At 36.2% G+C, this 25,611-nt stretch overlaps 1 protein-coding gene across 3 annotated transcripts in view; it reads left to right on the top strand.

Annotated features, from left to right (window-relative positions):
- RELN (reelin) overlaps window positions 1–25,611 on the top strand; it is a 522,420-nt gene that overhangs the window by 67,645 nt on the left and 429,164 nt on the right. For all 3 annotated transcript variants that reach the window (XM_039472914.2, XM_039472915.2, XM_074379281.1), the window contains exon 2: window positions 8,542–8,652. In XM_039472914.2, the coding sequence (XP_039328848.2) occupies window positions 8,542–8,652 (111 nt within the window). The remainder of the gene's footprint in view (window positions 1–8,541; window positions 8,653–25,611) is intronic.

The following is a 25,611-nucleotide window of genomic DNA, read 5'->3' on the forward strand; positions in this document are numbered from 1 at the left end:
CTAATCTTTGCTTAAATTTTACAAAGATTTGATGAGTTATAGACAAAATAGTCTTTCCTTTAAAGCGAGAACAAAAGGACAAAAATTGCTGAAAACCTGAACACCACATTCCTATTCACATCACTTTAATAATTTATTGAGTGCAGGGCCAACAATATGAAATTTTCATGTATGAGTATTATCTAGCCTCACATAAAAGTAACATGAAAAATAAGGCCAGAGATAAATCACAAATACCAGTTATTCTTGTCTATGGTTCTCTGAATTATAGCAATGAAAAGCCATTTAGAAAGAAAAAAATTGTGTGTTCTATAATAGAAACTAAATAATTTTATAATTATTTGTAGAATTTTTTTAAAAATTTAGAATTAAATTATAAAAGTGAAAAGTGAATGGTAACAATGACGTCATTCCTGCTTTAAGTGTAATTGGTGCTAAAAATGGGTAGAGAATTATAAAATTGTATTTTTCTTTTTTAATCATTAAGATTATTATTTAGGAATTTTTATTTAGGCTAGATTGGACAGTCTTTGGAGATTTCGAAAATATTGTTCAGGACCTCATTGCAGGTGCTTTATTCTGACATATGTCTCCAAGTCTAGGGAAGGGAACACCTGGATAAGATGTGAGATTTTTTAGCCCAAGGTTAATGCTTTTAGAAATTCTGAGTAAGAGTGTGTGTGTGTGTGTGTGTGTGTGTGTGTGTACATGTGTGCGTGTGCATGTGTGTGTGCATGTGTGCGTGCACACGTGTGTGTGTGTGTGTGTGTGTGAGTGCTTGTGGGGGAGGTTGGGGTTTGGAACATAAAGAAAAGGAAAGGCAGCTTAAAGGGATGGAATAGGATAGATTTGTATTCACCAAGTGCTCTCATTTAAACTTACTTCCAGAGGGCTTAATTTTAAAATAATAAATTCACAAACGCATTTGACGGCACCCGTTTTATCTCCCAAGAACTTAAAGGCAGAAAAAAATCTCAGTGGATCTCCTTTTATTACTGGTGGTGCTGGAAGATAAAACTTAGAGGCTACATGTGGTTCATCTGAATCTCTGAATCGATAATAAGTATGTCATAATAGGGTTCAACAGAAATGCTGTACCCCTCCTCTAGCCAGCAAAGAGCATTTTCCAGACTCTAGAAGGTGTTTTCATCTGTCATTAAGTTTTGCATATAATGGGTCTCCTGCACCTGCTAAAATTCCTGGGTCATGCTCAGTTTTACCTCTCCTTGCAGGTGGAGATAAATGTGGAGGGCATTTGCAGGGCGTTCTCTGCCTGCTTTCAGAGGTGGGCTGATTCAGGGCTCTTTGACCTTATTATTTTGATCTTAAGCTTAGTCCTTTATCATACTGCATTTAGTTCTCCCTGGAGGCCACTCCTCCTCCTTCTTCCTTTTCCCCCCAAGAAACAGCACAGATCCATATAAAATGAAAAAGAGGAGTAATAATAATGATAATAAATGGCTGTAATAATAATTGGTACAGTAGACATCAAGTTAAGTACATTCTACAGAGCACCCTGCTGGGCATACTCCAGGAGGCTATACCCATGTACCCAGAGCTTGGAAGCACTGCCTTCAGGAAAAGATCAAGCCCCTGCCACCCTCTCAGGAAGAGAGAGAGCTGCTGAATTTATTGCAGTCCATTCAGGAGGGGGAACGTGACCTCCATGTCCTAATGCTACCTTTCACATGCTAGTTAAGGCTCCTGACTGAGCCCTCTGCCCTCTTTGTTTGAACTTTCTAATGGGTAGATGGGGCATAATTATAGTAATTATTACATAGGATATTGAAAAGATTAAATATTACCTATAAAAGATTAGAACAGTACCTGGCATGTAGTGCTCAAATACTGTTTAGCTATTATTGTTATTAAGGAGGTGTCTATTAAATCAGAGGGTAAAGAGCTCTTAGAGATGATCTAGGTCTGCCATCTAAAGCCTTATGGAAATAGGAAAGGGTGGCTGTGGTACATTTAGCAGTGCTCCTCTGGAGATGGAAAGGAGGGTATACTAGGTGGGCAGCCAGCTTGTTCCTCATCATGCCCCTTATCGTTAGTTGTTGGAATAGATAGGTAAGGCAGGAGTAATCTCTGTCCCTCACAAAAGGCTGACTGGAGTCCATTTGTTCCTGAAATAAACCGAGTTTATTATCCTGATCTAATTATTTAAGATCTCTTTTCACGTCTATGGATTCATGTCCTCACTCAGTGAATCTTGACTTCCAGTCATTTCTTTTACATATTTATTGGGATGATTTTTTCTCTTTGCTGTTGTTGGTTTGGGAATGCTATTATTGAAATTCCTGAGTTAATTTTTGAAATCCACACAAAACTATGTCAAAATGGAGTTAATATATGTAATGAGAAGTAGTGCAAGGGTCATGTTCTTCTAGAAGTTTGGAATGGAAATTATAATGTATTTTTTGATGGTCTCTATTGGGTGTCCAGAGCTAGCGGCACTTTAAAGAAGAATCAGTTGTTGAACATACAGTGTTGATGAAATATCGGAACAAATATGCTCAGTTTATTTCATTTTCAGAGAAAGCTATTTGTTCCTCAGGCTATTTAATTTGTTCTATATTCAAAAAGCAAACAAATTTCTCTTCGTAAGGCAGATGCAATGATGTTTTCTTAAATATTGACAGTATTAGATTCTGCTGGCATTTTCATCCTCAAAATATACAAAATCAAGAAATGGAAAGTCTTTGCAATCGGCGCATCATCACTAATGCTTATGTATCTAATTTCAATATTTTTGCAATTTGCTATCCTCTATCCTTGTCATTCTGAAAAAAACTATGGGAACATCATTTTGAGTATTACTTAATATATTTCTGCACATATTAAAGGTCTTTTATATAAAGTAGTAATGGAATATACCTGAAATAATCAAAATTTAATGGACCATAGAGCATTTGTAGACCAGAAGCTTTAGAATGAAATGCAAACAGCATTAAATGTCTAAATTTATTTTCTTTTAGACTTTCATCTTACAGTGATTTTCTGCAAGAATAGTATTAGGGTCTTGTGGGGAATGTTTAATAGAAGCTATAATAGATAATAACTGACTCTGTAATTAGTCATTTCAAGACAGAGGTACTCTTTGAGCCACTGATAAGAATTGAATTGTGTCACTACATCATGTTTTCATTCTGCTGTCATACCCCAGCAATCCATATTCATGGTCTCCCGGTGCTAAGCTTATTGCCAATTTAACACATATGTGGAAGAGATATTTGTAACCCGCTCAGCCTTTTGATCCCTTATATTTTATTTCAGGAAATGGCAGAGTAACTTAAGAGTAAGGATAATGGTGTAAAGTCTCACTGACAAAAATTATCAGAAGATTAATTTGGTATGTACATATATATACACACGCATATATATATTCACACACAAAATACAGATACATAAAAGAAAAGCTACTATGGTTAAATGTAAAATCGAACTAAAATTTTCTTAGATCTTTCTGGTTTTTGAATACTATAATTGAATACTGCATTTTGTTTGTTTGTTTGTTTAATTTTCAGAGGAAACTGTCATTTTTCATACATCTCTAAGAATAACAATGGTCCAGCTTTTTCTCAGTGGTCCAGTTTTTTCTGTAAGAGTTAGATTTTACAATTTGGGTTACATTGGCTACATTATACTCTCAATTTTATCTTATTTTATTCTTATATGTTATCTTATGTTGTAATAAATGCTTCTGTGTGGTTGAATTCAACAAAAGTTGATTGAGCTCTTCCTTTGAGCCAAATTCTGGGGAAAGTAGTGTGTGAACAAATCTTTTGTGGTTTCTTTGAGCTCTGGGGTCATTGAGGAGGGAGAGGTGACTTTTCCAGAAGGTCAGAGCAGACTAACAGACTGCATGAGAGAGATGGCATTTGAACCTGCACCTGAATACCTTAACAAAAGGTAATCTGGCGAGGGGTCATTCTAGGTGAGAGCAGAGGCCAGAAGGCAGAGAAGTACAGAACATGTTCTGGTTTAACTGGATCAAAGGATGTTTTCAGCCGAAATGAGAAAATTTGACTGGAGGGACTGGTTATGGCCACAACTCAAAGGTCTTTGAAACCACGTTGAAGATTTAGGGTTTTAATCTATGGACTAATGTTAGGAAGCTAGAGATATTTATTGAAAAAGGGAATTATGTGATCTAAGATGCATTTGCTTTCTGATTATAGATAATAATATATATGCTTTATGTGCCCCTTAAAATGGACTGGCAAGTTCAGAATTCTATTTGAAATCTGTAATATTGATATTTTCCTCTGTGATAAAGTAGCCAGTTCTATTTACATTTTAATGCAAAACTATGAAAGATATAAAAATTGACTCCAAGAGGGAAAAGGTTCCTTGGGAAAGAATTTTACGAATTTGACCATAAAGATTTGTAAAGCCATGAGTAGAGACTGATTATATGGGAGAATGTATTGTTTAAATAGGGGTTTACTTGTTTAAGCTCATTGGATTATTATTCAATGATTTTATGTAAACCTTTGGTGTCTGATAAGGATAACTTGTGGGTCTTAATCCATAGTGGTGATCTATTTTAATTTTTATAAAATAGCTAGAATTGACAGAATGTTAGAGTTTATAAACATTTTTGTCAAAGGAAAACTATTTCTAAGTATTGCTTCCTTTCCAGTTAATAAAATCCAAATTACACTGCTAATACAAGTCTTGGCTCATAGAAGGTATTTAGTTGTCGATCTCAATTAATTATACACCTTACTTCTTTAAGTGTGAATGTATTATGTTCTAGTATATTTTATTATTTGGCTTACTTTGCTCATTTCAAGTGCATTTACAACAGATTTCTTCTTCTCCCCACCAACTTTTTAATATAATTTTTTTCTAAAATGAAAGTTAAAAGATTAGTACAACAGGTGAGCACCATGAATGTAAAAAATCATTTTACATTCACAAGTATGAACCTCACTGCTGTAATCCCAGCACTTTGGGAGGCTGAAGCAGGTGGGTCACTTGAGGCAAGGAGTTCAAGGCCAGGCGGGTCAACATGGTAAAACCCTGTCTCTACTAAAAGTGCATTAATTAGCCACTCATGGTGGTGCACCCCTGTAGTCACAGATAACCTGGGAGGCTGAGGCATGAGAATGACTTGAACCCAGGAGGTGGAGATTGCAATGAGCTGAGATTGTGCTACTGCACTCCAGCCTGGGCAACAGAACAATACTCTGTCTGAAAAAACAAACAAAAAAGACTAGTACAACAAACATCTGTATACCCACTTACCTAAACTTGGTAATTGTTCAGTTTATAATAAACTAATTTGACAGTGAATTGACATGGAAAATACTATTTGTTCCCCATTTTAACATTAATTAGAGCATTCGACTGATAATCCTGGAAAGGGCATGAAGGGTTTTCTTATTTACATGTCTGAGTTAGATGTCAGACACATGTAGCCCAATAGTTATTTTTCTTAAAGTAGTTCGAATATAAAATTTTGTGCAATTATCCCCATCCTAATATACCAAAATTTATATCTTTTAACTACAACTTCTACTTATGCATGTATATTTTATAAATATTTTTAAAGGAAACAAGGTGACAATCACTATGGAACATTTTAAACTATGCAGCTTGGAACCATAACATTCTGAATCATAGGATCAGAAAACTATAAAAATATCTGTAGTCAGAATTAGTGTATTTTACATTCTTCAAATGAGTGTATCTAGATCTACACACATGGATAATCCTGTGATTCATGGAGAGTTTATTTTAAATAGTAGACAGCAGTGTTATCTCTGTCTTTAATCAGCTTCATAATGGGCCAAATTGGTGACCATGAAAGTTGTAAGTTTCCTTCTAGTTCATATACATATTAAAATCATTTTACAGTCACAAGTGTGAACCTCAGTTTTTAAAATCATGCACCATATTATTTCTGTGTATGGTAAATTTTCCCTTTAACTTATCGTAAGTCACTTTTCCACTTTCAAGAACCTATTCCAGTGTCCTGGATGGCACAAGGTTGTGGATGTATGTGATGAGTTATGACTAGAGAAGCTAAAATAGTGCTTGAAAAGTGAGTCCAGTGAAATTAGAGGAAAGAAAGTCAAGTCAGGGCACAGAGGAAAGATTAGAGCTGGTGCACGTGTGGAGTCACGTAGCTTGATAGAAAGGAATCAGGAAGACACTAGAGGGCAAGGTCGGGGTAAAGGCCCCATGTGAAAACTGAAAACTTCAGGGGCCGATGACACAGGAAAACTTCAGCAGATTTACCCAGGGCTGCAAGTAGAGATAAGTGGAAGCATTTCAGTGAAAAGGGAAGAAACAGGTGGCGAGAAGGGTGTTCCTGACACAGTTTCAAAGTCAAAGTGCCTTGGTGTAATGTTTTCAGTATGCTTTTTTATACTGCTCATGCATTCACCACCAGTGTTCCATTCAGTGAAAACCTGTGGCCTCAGACATTCTGAAATGGTCTGCATGCTAACTGAGAATCCACACCATGTCCAGTGGTTTTTACTTATAGCGATTGGATCAATTATCTTCTTGAATAAATGGAAGCTCAGTGACCAGAAAGATATGTCTTAAATCCCATGAGAGTCTGGGCAACATTTCTTCTTTTTTTTTAAAAAAAAAAAAAAGAAAGAAGAGAGACCGATTACCAGTTCACATTTGGATTATGCATCACATCTGTTTAAATGAGGAAAAGGAATGCTTATTCTGCTGTCAAAAGAGTAGCATTTTACCAAAGGCAAATATCATTTTATCCTAAAAAATTCTTAACGCTAGCAAGCAGATTATAATCAGTTCATTTCAAACAAGTATGTTTTTCTTTAGATGATTTGTATAAGCATACAGCATCTGATAAAATTTATGCATACTTATGCCTTTTTAAAAAAATGTCTTTGGCTGGTCTTTTAGTCAAGTTTCTCTCTGCATTGATCTGTCTTGCACTCTGGAAAACATTTTACATATTTAAATAGCCAACTCTTCTCTGTCTTCTTTATTTTTTTCCATGTGGCTTTTCCAAATGGGGCTCATCTGATGTACAAAGTCTAGGATTCATAACATACTTCTCCTCTGGAAACAAGCTAAAGATAAGACAACCTTGTACTACTTTTATATGAATAAACTATTAATAATTCACCAAATTTTGAGCACTAAAAAGTACCATAAAATATTCTAGACACTTGAGCTGTATCAGTGAACAAAATACCTGAGATACCTGCCTTGATGGAGTTTGACCATGGTTACTTTGCCACTTTGGGATCTGGCGGAAACAAAGAAAAAACAGGAAAGAACCCACATAGATAGCATCAAAACATTTTAGATGGTATCAGATGGTCCTGGGCAAGGTTCTTAATGGCTTTATTTCATACATTCTTCTTTTGTAAGCTGGAAATAATAATAGTACCTCTCTCATAGGTATGTTTTGACAATTAAATGACTCAGCTGGTTAGTTTACATGCCAGTGCTATACAGTATTAGCTATTATTTCTTATTAAAGGTTGAGAGGGTGATTTATTCCAATCCCCCATGCCATTATGGGAGTAGCATGATGTCAGGCTATTCTACTGGTATGTGTCTTGTTTTATACTTTATAATATGGATGTTTCAGACCATTCAGCTCTGTTCACCAGATTTTCTGGAGTTTAATTTAAACGTTCTCATCAAAGTTAATGTGACTCTGGTCATTCTCCTTATTGCCACCAAAGATGATGATAGCCTTATACTGTGCACTACCTAAATAATGTTATTACCTTCCCCTGGCTGCTTCCTACAAATAGCATCATCTCAATCTTATAGAAACCTATGCAGGAGAAAATGTTATCATGTCAAGCAGGAAATTATGATCAGGTTTTAGGGTGGTGAGCAAGATAAAATTTGAAGAAGCCAGCCTGAATAGCATACATACACATTTAATCTGAACTGTTTCTTCCCAGCAATGTCCTGATTTTGTGGTTATAAACCACTCCAGTTCCAGACTTTGTTCTAAAACTGAAAGCATGCAGTGGTCTTCCTTTCTTTTTTGCAAGAGGAAAAAGTGTGGCTGTCTTCATGCAAATTAGCCTGCTTTTGTTGGAAAACTTCAGGGAACTCATCTATGAAATGTGGACTCACAATAAGAAATGTGGTTTTTACTGTTCTTCTTTCAGCCCGTGTACAGTTGTTTCCCACAGTATGGAACACTTTTTTTAAAAAGTGTTTTTTCATAATGCCAAAACTCCAGCAATGCCTTCGACTGCCTTCAGGGGTGGTAGTGGAGGTGGGGAAACCATCTATTCATTATTACATTATTTTCAGATGATTGTTCACATAGCCAGGAAATATGTAAATGAATGCAGAAAGATAGGACTGGCGTTCTAAATTTAGTACCAGCAATTGTAGACACTGGAGTTCCAGGCTTCTTTACGTTCTTCTGTAATTTCTCCTCTAAAAAATACCAACTGGGGATAGTATAAAAATAATTTCTAATAATGAGTAAAGATTGTTTTGACAGTGTCTAACACTTAAATATATTGTGCTATTCTGACTGTATTGAGAGTTTTTGTCTTTTTTATATTTCAGTGACAATTTCAACAAGCACCTTCTTTGACGGCTTGCTGGTGACAGGACTGTACACATCTACAAGTGTTCACCCATCACAGAGCATTGGAGGTTCCAATGCCTTTGGATTTGGTAAGCTAGTCTGACAAAAGAAACCAGTAATCTGGGGATGTTTTTTACAGTCATAGGTCTCAGGTCCTAAAGTATCTATTTTAACAGTGTTAGACCTTTATTACTTCCAAGAAAATAAACAAGTATTTTTTGCATGTGTATGTTTGCATGAAGTTGAGTGAATTGAAATAAGTCATGGAAGTGTGCAGCTAACCTTGATCTTGGCGTGATGAACTTTCTATCATTCTCTCCCTCAACTGCCACAATTACACTTGGTCATCTGGGATTCTTGTACATTTCCATATTCTTATTTTTTTCTTTTTTTTTTTTTTTTTTTTTTTGAGTTGGAGTCTTGCTCTGTCAACCAAGCTGGAGTGCTATGGCATGATCTCGGCTCACTGCAACCTTCACTTCTCAGGTTCAAGCAATTCTCCTGCCTCAGCCTCCCAAGTAGCTGGGATTACAGGTGCCTGTCACCATACCTGGCTAATTTTTATATTTTTAGTAGCAATGGAGTTTCACTATGTTGGTCAGGCTGGTCTCAAACTCCTGACCTTGTGATCCATCTGCTTCAGCCTCCCAAAGTGCTGAGATTACAGTCGTGAGCCACGGTGCCCGGTCATAAATTTGCCTATTCTATTACTTAGGTTGCTGGAATTTGCTCTGTTGCCCATGCAGTCATTCAGTAATCTGTTCTCATAAACAGTTCTCAAAATCTTGTCGTTAGTGAAAAGTATCATGTTGAATCTGGCAAGTGAACTTTGTATAAAGCAGAAGATAACAATATTTGATAACATCATTGAATTCTATGAGTATTCATAGAAATATCCCATTTAATATTTAAAATATTTGGATGTCTTTAAATCAGAGGTCTGGCAGGTTACTTATGTAGAGAAACAGAAGACTATGTGATGTCCATTAATCTCAGAGGAGTCTCAACTTAGGAATCTCTAGTTTACCCACAGTGCTGTTAAACATGCTGGGTTGGGGTTAGGTAGATCCTTCACAGCATCAGAAATGCAAATTAAAATATCAGTTTATGTAGAATATGAAATTACTGATCTTACACCAAAATTGGAAGACTTCACAGGACTTCGTCTATAGATGTGAGAAGGATAGAATTGGATTATCAGACACAAAGTCATGTGTTCAACATTTTATTTTTTCTGTGATGTGTATACAATAAATAATTTTCTACTTACTTTTGATATACGAAGTGTCGAGTCCCAGCTGTACCTCTGCTGAGGCGACTCATGGGCTGATGTCAGAGCAACAGTGTGGATGCTACATTGTCACTGCTTGCCCCAGATGAGGTCCACAGCCCCACAGCTTAAAGAAACCTGAAACCATTCAGTCCTCATTTTAAATGATTTTACATTGAAAATTTGCTCTATTTTGTAAAGATCCCAGGTAAGATTTCACAGTCTGTTGGTACCTACTTCTAAGGTCTAAACCTTAGGGGAAAAATACCCTCTGAAGTCTAAGAATTCCACTTTAGTCCCATCTTTTTTTCTGCTCTGCAGAGAGGAAGGGTCAGGTTGTAGTCTAAATGCATAATATAAGTGCATAAGTATATTACATACTACCCGTTTTGTTACAGTAGTACTCATAAGTAGAGTTGTCAGATTTAGCAAGTAAAACTACTGAAACCTTGGTTAAATTTGAATTTTAGGTAAGCAAATACTTTTTTAGTCTAAGTGTGCAATATTTGACATAAGACCTTCTTGGCTCCACCCTAGCCCAATGAAATCAAAACATCTAGGGGTGAGGGCCCTGGCCTTGGCAATTTTTAAAGTTAACAGGTGAATCTAATGTTAATCTGGGATTGAGAACCACTGTACTGGATTAGTGCCCTGCCCAGCCATCAGCATTACCTGGGAAGCAGTAACTGCTGGGTTCTAGACCTCACTTCAGACACCGTGCATCAGAAAGTCTAGGGGTGGGATCCTGTGGTCATTTATGAAATAAACACTCCAGGTGCTGTTGATGCATGTGGAAGTGTGAGGAATTCTGGTCTAGTAGAAATACAGGTGTTTGTTAAATGATCATATACATACATCATACCAAACCTTGCTAGGGGCTGGTAAGGAGGTATACTGAGTGCTGAGAAAGGGTATGACAGAGAAACTAGATCCAGTCTTGAGAAAAATGCAGTGTAATTTTGAAAGGTGTTCCTGAGGACATGATATTTGAGTGGAGCTGTGAAGGAAGTGGAGATTCTCAACTAAAGGTCTGTAGATAGTGGGGCACAGCATACCCAAAGGAAGGAACAGCAGGTGCAAAGGCTCCAGGGGAAGAGACTGACTATATTCTAGGAATTGAAAGAAAACCTTGGAGTGGGTGGACCTGGAATCAAGAGGGACGGGGATATGGCTAGATAGTGGACCAGAGTCAGACTGTTCAGGATATTGTAAGTTTCGGGCCTTTATCCTAAGACAAGGGAGAGGCATTGAGGGTTTTAGGCAGAGAGTCCAACCAACCTTTCATTTTAAATAGAGCACTCTGAGGTCAGTATGGAGAACAAACTGTAGAGTCCAGTAGTGGGTTCAGGAAGATTGTTCTATGGTTAAAGATTTTTATTTTTTTTTATACAGATTCTCACTCTGTCACCATGCTGGAGTGCAGTGGCGGGATCTCAGCTCACTGCAACCTCCACTTCCTGGGTTCAAGCAATTCTCCTGCTTTAGGGTCCCAAGTAGCTAGGACTACAGGTGTGCACCATCACACCTGGCTAATTTTTTTGTATTTTTAGTAGAGATGGGGTTTCACCGTGTTGGCCAGGAAAGTCTCAATCTCTTGACCTCAAGATCCACCTGCCTTGGCCTCCCAAAGTGCTGAGCCACTCACAGGTGTGAGCCACCACGCCGGCCTAAAGACTTTTGTATGACAGGGAGTATAAGATGTCCAAGGTACAGGTTGGCATCGGCAACAAGAAGGAGCCAGATGTGGGGGGATAATAGTTCAGGTTGTGAGTAACATTGACCGGCTTGGAGATTCAATATGCTTCTCTTATTTGTTGTGTGCCTCAGCCAAGTTGTTTAACCTCCCTAAGCTTAATTTTCTTATATGTGAAATGATGATGATAGGGTTACCTGCTTGATAAGATGTTGGGTAGCCCTGATAATTAAAGGAGAAAGTGATTTACGTAAAGCCATTAGCACATAGAAAACACTCAATAAAATTAACTTTTCCAAATTATAATCATTGCAACTGAAGCAGACAGTTTCCTTAGTCCAGCATATATATATATGTGTGTGTGTGTGTGTATATATATATATATATATACACACACACACACACATATATATATACATATGTGTATACACACACACATGCACACACACACACACTTCCTGTGGGGGACAGAAAACAGTTCTGAAATTGTAATTAATCTGGGATATGTAGATTGAGATGATTTGAGGAGGCTTGGCTGAGTTAAGGAACTATCATTTGTCAGTGTGGGGGCTTTACATATGGAAAATCGTTAAAAATCATTTGTAAGTGTGATGTAAGCACATTTTGAAAGACCATATAAAATGCAGGCAACATATTGTCTCAGATTTTAGCTAGTAAGACAAGTGAACTAAGAATAAAATTGTTACAAATCATTTAAGAAACCTGAACTTCAAGACATTTCCTATGGTAACTTCGAAAGCTGTAAAAAGTCAATTTGTACTTGAATTAGAATTTATTTTGATAAGCGTAAATTGCACCTAGCCTTCCCCTCACTGCCAGCCCTGTATCATTGGTTTAATGGTCCAAAGAGGCTTCTGAGCTTGGGCAGAGCCCATAGATGACTTCCATAGCTCAGGTCTTCCACCAGATCCTTTGCGTTTTTATAGGACATGTGTTTTATATGAGTGTATAGATAGGTGAGATCTTTTATTAAGTTTCAATAATATCCAAATAATTTTATGTGTATTTTTGTGACAGTAGTAAATAACTTTAAAAATAAAATTATAAATATGCCTGGAGATTATATAACAAAATTAATTTTCATGAATGTTTAGAATGGAAAGCTGGAGGTAAATATCTTTTTAAATAAAATGGTCACTTTTGAAAATAAAGCATATTAAATTTTTGGGTATTTGATCTAAGTTTAACATATTCTTTACAAGTTAAAAACAAAATTTTAAAAAGATTTAATTTGATTAGGGTCTGGGTAGGAAAGTAGAGGAAAATTATAGAAGGTATAATTTCTAAATATTGCTACTTTTTGGTAGTTAGTAGTTGTGGTAAGATTAGGCTAAGGTAATGTGGCATTTTTTGACCTAGAACAAAATAATTATTGAATACATAATCTGTTATTAGTCTCTGATTTTTTTGAAGAAATGTTAAGCAGATGTGGTTTATTTGGCATTTCCCTAACATATCATAGGATTATTGTGCTATATGTTTAACTAGCTGTGACAAATAAGGCAAAGGAAAGCATTTAGTTGAGCCTAAATAGGTACTTTTGAAAGTTTTTTTTCCTACTTGTAGTTATTTTAATTGTACTGATTATACTAAAGTTATAGCTACTCTTCTTTGAATATAAAATGTGTGTATGACTAGCCAAAATGTCCATAATTATACTTAAGATATTGTTGCAGAAATGTAATTCCACTAGCATTACTACAGCTTTTTATGCAAAGCCAGAATTCTTTAGCATGAATGCCTCACTGACCAAAAATAGATAAAGGCCTAATAGCCAGAAATACGTTAAGACAATAGCTATGCAAAAGATGACTGTAAGCCAGCAATGCCTGATTTGAAATACTTCATTTTACTTGTCAATATCAGAAAACATGCTGCCCTTGGGAAGTGTGATGTTTAATTATGGATATCTCTTTGTGCATCCCAGGGGAAAAAAAAATGTTTCTCTCTTGTCTTTGGCTTTGAATTCTAGCTCAATCATGTAAATCTTCAAGGCTCATTGTGGTTGCTCAATGAAGGTTTATTTGAATATCCTTTCATACAAAATTGTTCCTTTTCCAGGGCTGAGACGCATTTTACTCAAGATTTAGAATTCTGGTTCTAAAAGCTAGAGATTTTACTCAATTTTTGATATTCTGGCTCTGAAACCTGAGAATTAGGTTTGCAGGTCTGATGAATAGCAGCCGAATTTCAAATTGTTAGACCTTCCATAAATTAAGGTCTTTGCAATTCCTAGATAATCTTGCTCAGCTAATATATCAGCTAATTTAGCAGTTTTTCACTTAAACTCTTGTAATTTTCTATGTGTTTCATTTCTTTGTTCTATAATAATTTGGAATCCTAGACCTAATCATTTAAGTTAAAAAATGCTTCAATGGCCAGATGCAGTGGCTCAAGTCTGTAATCCCAGCACTTTGGAAGGCTGAGATGGGTGGATCACAGGGTCAGGGGTTTGAGACCAGCCTGGCCAACATAGTGAAACCCTGTCTACAAAAAACACAAAAAATTAGCTGGGCATGATGGCCAGCACCTGTAACCCCAGGTACTTAGGAGGCTGAGGCAGGAGAATCACTTGAACCTGGGAGGTGGAGGTTTCAGTGAACCAAGATCTCATCATTGCATTCCAACCCCAGGCAATTGTGTGAGACTCTGTCTCAAAAAAAAAAAAAAAAAAAAATGCTTAAAATGACAAAATTTAATTAAATCCAAGTAGGGGGGAAGGTAGTGAATAGATGTAGAAATTTTTTCTTTGTAATTTTTTCTCTTAAACATTCAAATAATCATGTCATATTTTCAATAGACATTAAGCAATTAACAAAACTAGTGTTTTCAATACTATCTTTAAAACATAGTATTAGAAATTTTTAACTATCTGATTATTTTCAATGTGATTAGATAGATAGGAGCATGTTTACAAAATGAATTATTTAAATATATGTTATATATATATATATATATATATATATATATATATTTGTTTATCTCACTACAACCTCTGCCTCCCAGGTTCAAGCGATTCTCCTGCCTCAGCCTCCAGAGTGAATTTTTTAAATATTTTCAGAAAGACTTCAAACTTTAGTAAATCTTATATTGGTCACTAGTTAATAAAAATTGTCCTTCATTAGTAGGTTTAGATTTTATGTTAATGCTTCATTGCCAGGATGCAAGTAAAAATACTATTTTTGAATGAAAATAAAAATACAGGATCTATATATGCTAACTTTTCATTATCCTTCACATTAAGACTAAGTGGAACCTACAACAAATTTGCTAGTTGTCGCCGATACCCTTACTTCCCAGGGCAGTAGCAGCCTTTGAATCTTAGGTGTCTTGTCAGTGTGACTATGCATCCTACATTATGAATGCATGAACATATTTAGGGCTTAATATTCATGAAGATGGACAGCCACTCACAAATTCATAGAGTGTTGTATAAGTAGTGGTACTTATTTACTAGCCTAAATTAAGCTAATACTTTACGTAGAATAACATGGCTAAATTTATTTTGTCTGTCTCTTTACAAAGAAATACAAAAGTAAATGCAATTTAAGCATACTTGAGGAATGCAAAGGCATGACCTTTTATTGGATATGGTAAATTATCTGTAATTAACAAGAAGACTTCAAATCAATTAAACAAATTACTCTAGCCAATGGTACAAAGAGCAGAGCTGACAAGAGATGAAATTGCCATTAATTTCTCCTTTTAACAGGGCATTAACCTAAAGTTTGTCTTTATTCATTCCATTTGAGTATTCCATTCTTACCTTCATTAAGAAATAATTTTCTGGTTTATATTTGATATATGATAAATAATTCAAGGATATTTCCCAACTTCCAAATAGCTAACTTGAATCACTTACTAAAATAGTGAGCATGACAAATATAATGCTATTGAATTAATTAACCAATAAATTGTTAAAGCAGATGTTCAGGGGCATGAGACTTGAGCCAAGGTGGAAGAATTAGTAGAGAAAGTCAGTTTATCACAGTGGTTCAATACATGAACTCTGGATTTAGGCAGCTCAGGTTCCATGCCCAGCCCTGCTTCTTGCTAACTTGGGCAACACATTTGCCTTCCCTAAGCCTCCATGTCTGCATTTTTAAGCCAAGAATAACCATGGTGCCCAGTTCACAAAGTTGTTGGATGGATTAAATGAGATTATCAGTTCAAATACCTAGTATATATTATATGTGCAAAATAGGTATTTAAACACTCAGAATGAAGTGAGAATTCTTTATTTGGGAAGGGCAATAGAATGAGAAGACTGTTCCAGTGTTAGAGGTTTGAGAGGAAGTTCACTTTCATTTGGGGGAAATGGACTCAGTTTCTTACCTTCAGAATTTAGAGCTGGAATGGACCTCCCCTAGAGCCCGGCTTAGCGCCCATCTCCAGTGTATAGGTAAGGAAGTGATGCTTGGGAAGGCAAGTGGTGTCTATTGCAGGAGATCGTGTAAGTGTCAGAATAAAAGCAGGTGTGCACCGCATGTTCTCACTCATAAGTGGGACTTGAACGGTGAGAACACATGGGCACAGGGAGGGGAATATCACACACTGGGGCCTGTCGAGGGGATGGGGGACAAAGGGAGGGAGAGCATTAGTACAAATACCTAATGCATGCAGGGCTTAAAACCTAGATGACAGGCTGATGGATGCTGCAAACCACCGTGGCACATGTATACCTATGTAACATACCTGCATGTTCTGTACGTGTATCCCAGAATTTAAAATCTAAAAAAAATTAAATAAATTTTTTAACAAAAAGAAAGAAAAAAAAAAGGTGTTCTGGCATCATAGCCAGTTCTCAGATATTCTTTTAAAACTATAATTTACATACCATGAAATGTACCATTTTAAAGGCTACATTTCAGTGATTTGCAGTATATTCACAAGATTGTACAACTGACACCACTAATTCCACAAAGCTATTATCACCTCCCAAAGAAGCCCTATACCCATTAGCAGTCACTCTCCATTTTCTTCTCCCCTCAGCCCCTAGGCAACCACTAATCTGCTTTCTGTCTCTATGGATTTACTTATTCTGGACATTTCCTTTAAATGAAACCATATAACATGTAGCCTCTTGTGCCTGGCTTTCTTCACTTAACATGTTTTCAAGGTCCATCCTGGTGTAGCATATAGCAGTACTTCAGTTCTTTTTATAGATGAATCATATTCCATTGTGTGGATATGCCTTATTTTGTTTAGTGGATGGATATTTGGCAGTTACCAGATTCTTAAAATGAGTAAATAGGAAAAAAAAAAAGTTTAAGGAGGATGCAAAGCAATAGGATCACCACATTCCTCAGATATTTGTAAGTGGCTCAAAACCTCTGAAGATTAAAATTGCTTAGCCTGTTCCATGGCTCAGTTGTGAAAATGGTTACACTTAGAAATCAAGACAGGTTTCTCGTCTGTGCTCCTTTTTTGCCATTGAGGAGAGATAGGCACTGTATCATGTTTTACCCTAACCCTTTGGCCTTAGTTTAAACCATAAGGTACAAAAGCTAAGCTAAGTCACATTTACTAGCACAGGAGTTAGGAACTGAGACGTGTCAATTCCAGTCCATCTCTTCATGAGCTGAATTGAAGGAACATGTAAACATTCAGGAGCTATGGGCAGCCGTGCTCCACAGTGGCTCATAGGAGTCATGAGCAGAGAGAGAGAGAGTCAGAATGCTGTCTGAGGTACCAGAGCTTTCCAGATTCCTGCTATAGGCTTGCTTTTCATCAGGCTGAGATATTTTTGGGGTCTAAGAAATAATAAACATAGCTAACATTATCAAGCACTTGCTATCTGCCATGTGTGTTGTAGGTGTTAACTCTTTTGATCCTGAAAAATATTCTACTATAATTCTTCTTATTTTATACGTAAAGAACCCAAGGCACAAAGAGTGTAAATAACTTGCTCAAGGTTATGCCTGCTTAGGGAGTTCAGAACCGTAATTCACACTGAGCCCTGCGGCCTCTCATTAAACACCCCTTGCAGCCCAAGCCCGCTTGACTTGATTTCTATTATCACCCAAAGAACCTTGACTAAGCAAAGGCCCTCTCTCCTCTAACCCTGCCATGCTTTCCCACACCTCTTCTCAACCTCTTTTCCAGACACCTACTCACCTCCTCTATTAAGACTGTAGAACCCTTCCCCTCTGCTCTTCCATTCCTCCTACCTCCACTCCCTCCTCTGTGTTTCTCTTTCTTCTCTGACCTCCACCAGTCACCTCTGACAAGCTACTAAATTTGCTTGTTTAAAAACCTTTAAGCCTCTTTGAAGACAAAGAGATAACCTAGTCATCTTCACTGCCATAGCACGTTACAAGTGCTCAATAAATACTTACTGAATGAATAAACCAATAACAATCTTTGAGGATTTGTAAGGTATTTGAGCTGCCTTTAGTAAATGAACGTGCCTGTCCACGTGTATGAGTATGGAGTGGGCCGGGTGGTGGGAGTGGGGAGGAGAATATTACTGTCTTTAAGTTTGAGGATATTACTAAATCTAGGTATGTCCATATGTGTGTATACATCTATACATACATTTAAAACTATACAAATATATGTTAATCTCATTAAAAGAGGCCCTGGGGAAATTGATCATCCTGGCTACTGCTTTGTCCCTTTCTGTCCTGGAGGTGGCAGACACCAGTATTTGCAGGTAGGACAGTGATTAAATATCTTTTATAGAATTAAGAAAATAGAAGGCAGGGAGCAGTGGTTCACATCTGTGATCCCAGCATTTTGGGAGGCCAAGGTGGGTGAAACACTTGAGATCAGGAGTTCGAGACCAGCCTGGCCAATATGGTAAAACACTGTCTTTACTAAAAATACAAAAATTAGCCAGGTATGGTAGCACATGTCTGTAGTCCCAGCTACTCAGGAGGCTGAGACAGGAGAATCACTTGAACCTGGGAGGCAGAAGTTGCAGTAAGCAGACGTTGTGCCACTGTACTGTACTCTAGCCTGGGTGACAGAGTGAGGCTTTATCTCAAAAAAAAAAAAAGGGGGGAAAGAACTTCAAGGGATTATACAGTCCAGCCTCATATCTTATAGTGTGTTGGTATCTTAATGGTATATTATTAAGTTCTTATCTCTTTCCAGTTTTTATTTCATCTTCTTTCCAGAAATGACAAGTCTATAGTTTCTTGGGAACATATTCTAAGATTCTATCAATTGAAATGATTAAGGAAGATTCCCTTGTATGAAGGTGTAATCCCTTGCTTTAACTACAGCACCTTTCTCATATAATTTCTCATATAATTGAAAATATGTTTGGTAAAAAGTAATTAAGTCACTTATTTTCTTTCCTTTAGGCAAACAAAGACATACTCCACATGAGACTCTTTCATTTCCTAGCTCCTTAACAAAATTTTCTTGTCGGTTTTCTCTGGATACTTCACAGGTCATAGATAGAGGAATTTAGTCCTGATAAGTTATGTAAAGTCAAGAAACAATAGATGCTGGTAAGGCTGTGGAGAAATAGGAACGCTTTTACATCGTTGGGGGGAATGTAAACTAGTTCAACCATTGTGGACGACAGTGTGGCGATTACTCAAGGATCTAGAACCAGAAATACCATTTGACCCAGCAATCCCATTACTGGGTATATACCCAAAGGAATATAAATCATTCTACTATGAAGACATATGCATACGTATGTTTATTGCAGCACTATTTACAATAGCAAAGATATGGAACCAGCCCAAATGCCTATTAGTGATAGACTGGATAAAGAAAGTGTGTACATACATGCCATGGAGTACTATGCAGACGTAAAACAGAATGAGATTACGTCCTTTGCAGGGACATGGATGAAGCTGGAAGCCATCATCCTCACCAAACTAACACAGGAACAGAAATCCAAACACTGCATGTTCTCACTCCTAAGTGGGAGTTGAACAAATGAGAACATATGACACAGAGAGGGGAACAACATACACCTGGGGCCTGTCGGGGATAGGGGGTGAAGGTAGGGAGAACATTAGGACAAATAACTAATGCATGTGGGGCTTAAAACCTAGATGGCAGGTTGATAGGTGTGGCAGACCACCATGGCACATATGTACCTATGTAACAAACCTGCATGTTCTGTGCATGTATCCCAGAACTTAAAGTAAAAAAAAAAAAAGGATATGCGCCCAGAAACTACTGAAGGTACTTTAAAAATGTATCCCTAAGGAAGAGCAGTTCTAGTTCCTTTCTCTTTCTTTCTTTTTCTTTTTTTTTTTTTTTCTTTCTTTTTTTTTTTTGAGACGGAGTTTCGCTCTTGTTACCCAGGCTGGAGTACAATGGCGCGATCTCGGCTCACCGCAACCTCCGCCTCCTGGGTTTAAGCAATTCTCCTGCCTCAGCCTCCTGAGTAGCTGGGATTACAGGCACGTGCCACCATGCCCAGCTAATTTTTTGTATCTTTAGTAGAGACGGGGTTTCACCATGTTGACCAGGATGATCTCAATCTCTTAACCTCGTGATCCACCCACCTCGGCCTCCCAAAGTGCTGGGACTACAGGCTTGAGCCACCGCGCCCGGCTCCTTTCTCTTTCTTATATCTGTTCAAATGAATATGCTCAAAATCATATGGAAAATTGATAGGTATATAAATCATATAGGAAACATACGTATATAATCATATCAAAATCAAAAGAATGTCAGGAAATGCACACATTTGAGCAGATTCTGATAAAAGTTGCCACTGAGTTTTATAAGTTATGATTTTTGAAAATATTTTTATAATTTTGACTGTTAGTGTTAAAAATGTATTTGTGAAGTATTTCTTCTGTCTTGGCAACGTGTAACCTTATTTCCGTTATTAAAGCAGACATTTGCCCTGATGACAGAGAGGGAACAAACAGAAACACAGCAGGAGGTCGTTATGTGGGATACTTTCTCATGTGCCAAAGTTTTTTAAGAATAATTCTGGGAAATAAGTTTCCATAAATGAAGCCTTACCCCTCACCAGATAAAAAAAGAATCAAGAATACTTTTTTCTCTCTTTCTTAAATACGAATTGAAAAAAAAAAAAAAAGAAAAACACTTAGGAATCATGGGTCTTTGCTGATAAGAGATGCTGTTTTCTAGGAGAGTGATATTTTTTTCTAAGTGTGCCAGATTGTTGATTTTAACAGGAGAATTCAACAGGAGAACAGGATCGAAGTGTATGCTTCAGGGAATAAACTTCAAAGGTTGACTCTGACCTAGCAGTCATTTTACTTGTAGTGTGGTTTGATCTTGAGGTTTTCCAGTCCTATTTTTGGGTTTCCAGATAATGATGAATGAGTTCCATGATAAAGTTGACTTCTCCTTTCCTGGCAGTTAAATCCAAGAAAAACTTAAAATAATTTTATAATGTTATTACTTCCTAGATATGATTCTGATAATTATCATTGAGATTTTTTTAAAGGAGTGAAAGTAAATTCTTGGCATGTCCTAGAAAGGGTTCTTGATGTACCATATGAAGGTGAAAGTAAATGTAGGAGTCCAATAAAGACACTTCACCAAATGCGGGTTCTGTTTCCACTTTTGTCTTCTGTTTTGCAGTTTGTTTTCAACTCTCCAATGCTGAGTTTTGCATTTAGCATAATAGACGTGTAGGCTGTTCTTTGAGGCAAGCACACAACTAAATTACTGTTTTCGGGACTCTAAATGTCTGTATGGAAAGATACTTGTTAGTGTGGGAGTTGCCATTTTGGAAAACAGAATAGCAAAAATTGTTAATATTTTGGTAAAAATTCAGATTGAGCTCTCCTCCTGCTTTTCTTCCTACATGTTTTCATACATCCATGTTGTTGTTATTACCAAGTTAATTATGTTATTTCTGGTTCTTTTTCAGAAAAGTTCCTCTCCACTTGAACTCTTGTAAATAGCAAATTAAAAGTAAAATGTAGCTATCAAAGATCATATTCTGTGAAGATGTTTGCTTATGCTTTGTTTTCTTTTAAAGATAATTATTTGATTATGAGAAGATTCTTTTTTAACCTTTTTAAGTTACATAATTTGATGGCATTTCTAATAATAATAACAGACAGAAATCTGTTACTAATAAGAGAAGAACCTAACTGGGGTTTGGCTTTCTGTTTCTAGAGAATGGGATAAATAACCAGCTCCAGAGTAAGTAAGAGGCTGATAAATTTTATCCCTAGCCTCTCTGTTTCTTTCTTCTTCTGATACTTTTTCCAGCAAGGAGCTGATGTCAGCCATATATTAGAATGAATTTTAAAATGTTGTGTTTATAGCCAGCTTTTCCCACACTGTGCTGCTTGCAAACAGTGCTGCATGATGTATTAATAAGTCTCACATGGAAAAAGAGTACTGAAGCATAAAAAAAACTTGGAATATTCTGGTTAAACAAAGTTAAACACTAATTCTTAGAGTCTTTAATGTGTTTTTCTTTCAAGACACAAATCATATACAGAAAATACAGCATTTTGTATACAATTCACTGGTTCTTAATATATTCACTATGTTATGCACCCATCACCACTAATTTGGAAACATTTTCACCACTGCAGAAAGAAATCCTGTATCTATTAATAGCCCTTCCCAAATTCTCCCACTTCTCATCCCCTGGCAACCACTAGTCCACTTTCTGTCTCTGGATTCACCTATTCTGGACATTTCATATAAATGGAAACATACAACATGTGGCCTTTTGTGACTAGCTTCTTTCCCTTACATGTTTTCAAAGTTTATCCATATTGAAGCACATGTTAGTACTTTATTCTTATTTGTGACTGAATAATATTTCATGGTATGGACACTCCATATTTTATTTATCTATTCAATCTGTTGATAGACATTTAGGTTGTTTCCACTTTTGGCTATTATAAATAATGTTCCCGTGAATCTTCATGAACAAGTTTTTTTGCGTAAACGTATGTTTGAAATTGTCTTGACCTACTACCTGGGAGTAAAATGTGAGGTGTTATAATAATCCTTTTAATTTTTTGAGGAACTGCCAAACTTTCATGTAGCAACTATACTATTTTACATTCTCACTAGCAGTGTATGAGAGTTTCACTTTCTCCACATCCTTCCCAACACTTGTTTTTTCAATTTTTATTTTATTTTTTTATAGCCAACTTAATAGATGTGGAGTGGTATCTCCTTGTGGGTTGATTTTCACTTATAACTAATGACACTGAGTATATTTTCTTATGCTTATTGGCTATTGTATATCTTCTTTGGAGAGATGTCCATTCAAGTCTTTTCTCAATTTCTAAATTAGGTTATCAGTATTTTTGTTGGTAAGTCGTAAGTTTAATATACTTTTGCACAGTGTGAACTTTTAAGAATACCATATGATGAGCATTCTTTCAAAAATTTATGTTAATATGGAGTTCTTTTTCCCCCCGAAGAATATCTCTTTACATCTTGCAGAACTAGTTTTGTATGGGACAGTTTGGGAAGCACTGTTTTAAAGAAGAATTCTCCTCACTAAATTGATTTATTTAAATCCCTGGACTATAAGGATGGCTTAATCTTAAAATGTCTGATAATTTTTCTCTCTACTTTCTAATTTTCTGACAGTGAAGAACTGCTTGTGGAATTTTAAAACGCTAATTTTTAAAAATTAAACGGATGAACAAACATTTTGCTCTAGGTATAAAGGGGACTTTAGCTTTTATACAACCGAAAGAACAACCAATTTCCTAATACAAAAGTCTCCGAAACTCAGAGCATTTACAAAGAAATACAAATATCCAATATATATGAGCAAAATATTCAACTTGCTACTAATAAAAATGCATAATTACAATAGTATGAGACCTGTTTATTAACTTTGGAAAGGTGTTTAAAATTATGCACACTCAATACTGGCACCAGTGCTAAAAAACAAGATATTTATTGTTGATTTTAGTGTATATTGCTTTAGTTATCTGTAAAGCGATTTGACAGTATGTAAACAATGCCATTAAAAGTGGTAATGTAAGTTATTTTGCTTTCAGGAATCTTTTATACATTTTTATAAATGGAAATACAAACAATTTAATGTATATTGTTCATCAAAACACTATGATAGGAACATTTTGAGAAGTTTCTAAATGCCCAGTAATAGGGAAATGATTAAGTAAGTTAGAATATTAAGAGGAAGGACTAGTATGCTGTCATTAAAATAATATTTTTAAATAATAGTTAATGGCAGGAAGAAATGATTACTGCATAATTGAAATAAAGATACAGAGAGAGAGTTTAGAGATTTACCTTCCTTCCTCAAATACCTATATACCCACATCCACACTCACCTACTCAAGAAACTGTTATTTGATATGGTCAGTACTGGCACTGAGTCAGCTAAAATAAATTTGTTAGACATGCTCATTGTTTATTTTCTGTGAATAAACATAAACTAATTAAACTACAGTTTACTTAATTAACTAATTAAACTGTAGTTTAATTAGTTTGTTAAAAAGCAATCAATCCCATAGGGAGGAAGTAGTCTAGGGAGAGAGTGACTGGAAGTACTTATGTGGGTTTTGATATTAAATAGGATGGCTGGGTCATAAATTTGCCAGTTTTCAGATGCTATCTGAGAGTTGTTCTTTAAACATGGGTCCACAGATTGGAGTTTCACTAGGATTTTGTTACATAAACCACATTTCCAGTTTTGGTTTCTTTAAAGTAGAGCAAGAAAATGAACCAGACTTGTGAAGAAGTCTGTATGCAGAATTCTAGATCCTTATGGCTTTTATTTTGCAATATTTAGCAGGTGCCTTTTCCAGCATAAATTTAAAATAACATTTCTTTAGCTTATTTTTGTAAAGTCTTCCCAAAACATTCCAGCTAGTTTTGTATACAAAACAATTCTCTTTCTTAGGGATATTTATTTTTTATCAGTTTATCTAACTAATGAAGTAATATTAGGATAATAACAGGTTCAAATGGAATAAACAAATGTAGGGGCACACACGACATAAATACACGTGAGCACATACCAGGTAAGTGCACTGTGAGAAGCACAGAAAATGAACATGCAGGAAGCAGCATCTACTCTCCTATGTGCAAAGCTGATGTCACCAAGTGAAGTGGTGAAAGGAATGCTGTCAACTTTGGTGAAAGAAATTGCTTTTTCAACAGTTATATTTGCATGGTTTTATATTGTGTGTAGATACTCATCTAATGAACTGATTTTATTTTTAAAAGTAATTGGCATGGTTAGGCTCTGTGTCTCCATCCAAATCTTACCTTGAATTGTAATACGTAATCCCCACATGTTGTGGGAGGGACCCAGTGGAAGGTAATTTAATCATAGGAGTGGGTTTTTCCCATGCTGTTCTTATGATAGTGAATAAGTTTCATGAGATCTGATGGTTTTATAAAGGGGAGTTCCCCTACACAAGTTATCTTGCCTGCTGCCATGTAAGACATGCCTTTGCTCCTCCTTCGCCTTCTGCCATGATTGTGAGGCCTCCCCAGCCACCTGGAACTGTGAGTCCATTAAACCTCTTTCCTTTATAAATTATCTATTCTCGTGTATGTCTTTATTAACAGCATGAGAACAGACTAATACAGTAATTTAATAGGTATTTAATTGAAGTCGTATCAGTCTAATGTTCAGCATTTTATCATGAAAAATTTCAAACATACATCAGAGTTGAAAGAATTTTACAGCAAATACTGTGTTTGTAAAGTTTGTATACAATGATATGCACACATCTTAAGAATACGTGAGCTGAGATTTAATAAATGTACACACCTGTGTAACCCAAGCCCATCCCTATCATTACCCTAACCTCAGAAGTTCCCTCATATCTCTCCTCTGTCACCTGTCATCCCACTTCCCAGAGGCAATCTCTGCTTTGATTTTGTTCAACCATAGATTAATAATTTTGCTTGTTCTAGAACTTCATGTAAATCCAGTCATTCAGTATGTATTTTTTGACCAACTTCTGTCACTCAACACAATGTTTCTGAAATTTATTCATGTTGTATCAGTAGTTTGTTCTTTTTTATTGTTGAGTAGTGTTTTTATGTTTGTTCTTCCATTCTCCTGTTAGTGGACACCTGACAGATTACTATGCATACAGCCTCTATGAACATTCTTGTACAAGTCTGTTTGTGAATATATAT

This window comes from Saimiri boliviensis, chromosome 10, assembly GCF_048565385.1.
Source record: "Saimiri boliviensis isolate mSaiBol1 chromosome 10, mSaiBol1.pri, whole genome shotgun sequence".
Classification (NCBI taxonomy): domain Eukaryota; kingdom Metazoa; phylum Chordata; class Mammalia; order Primates; family Cebidae; genus Saimiri; species Saimiri boliviensis.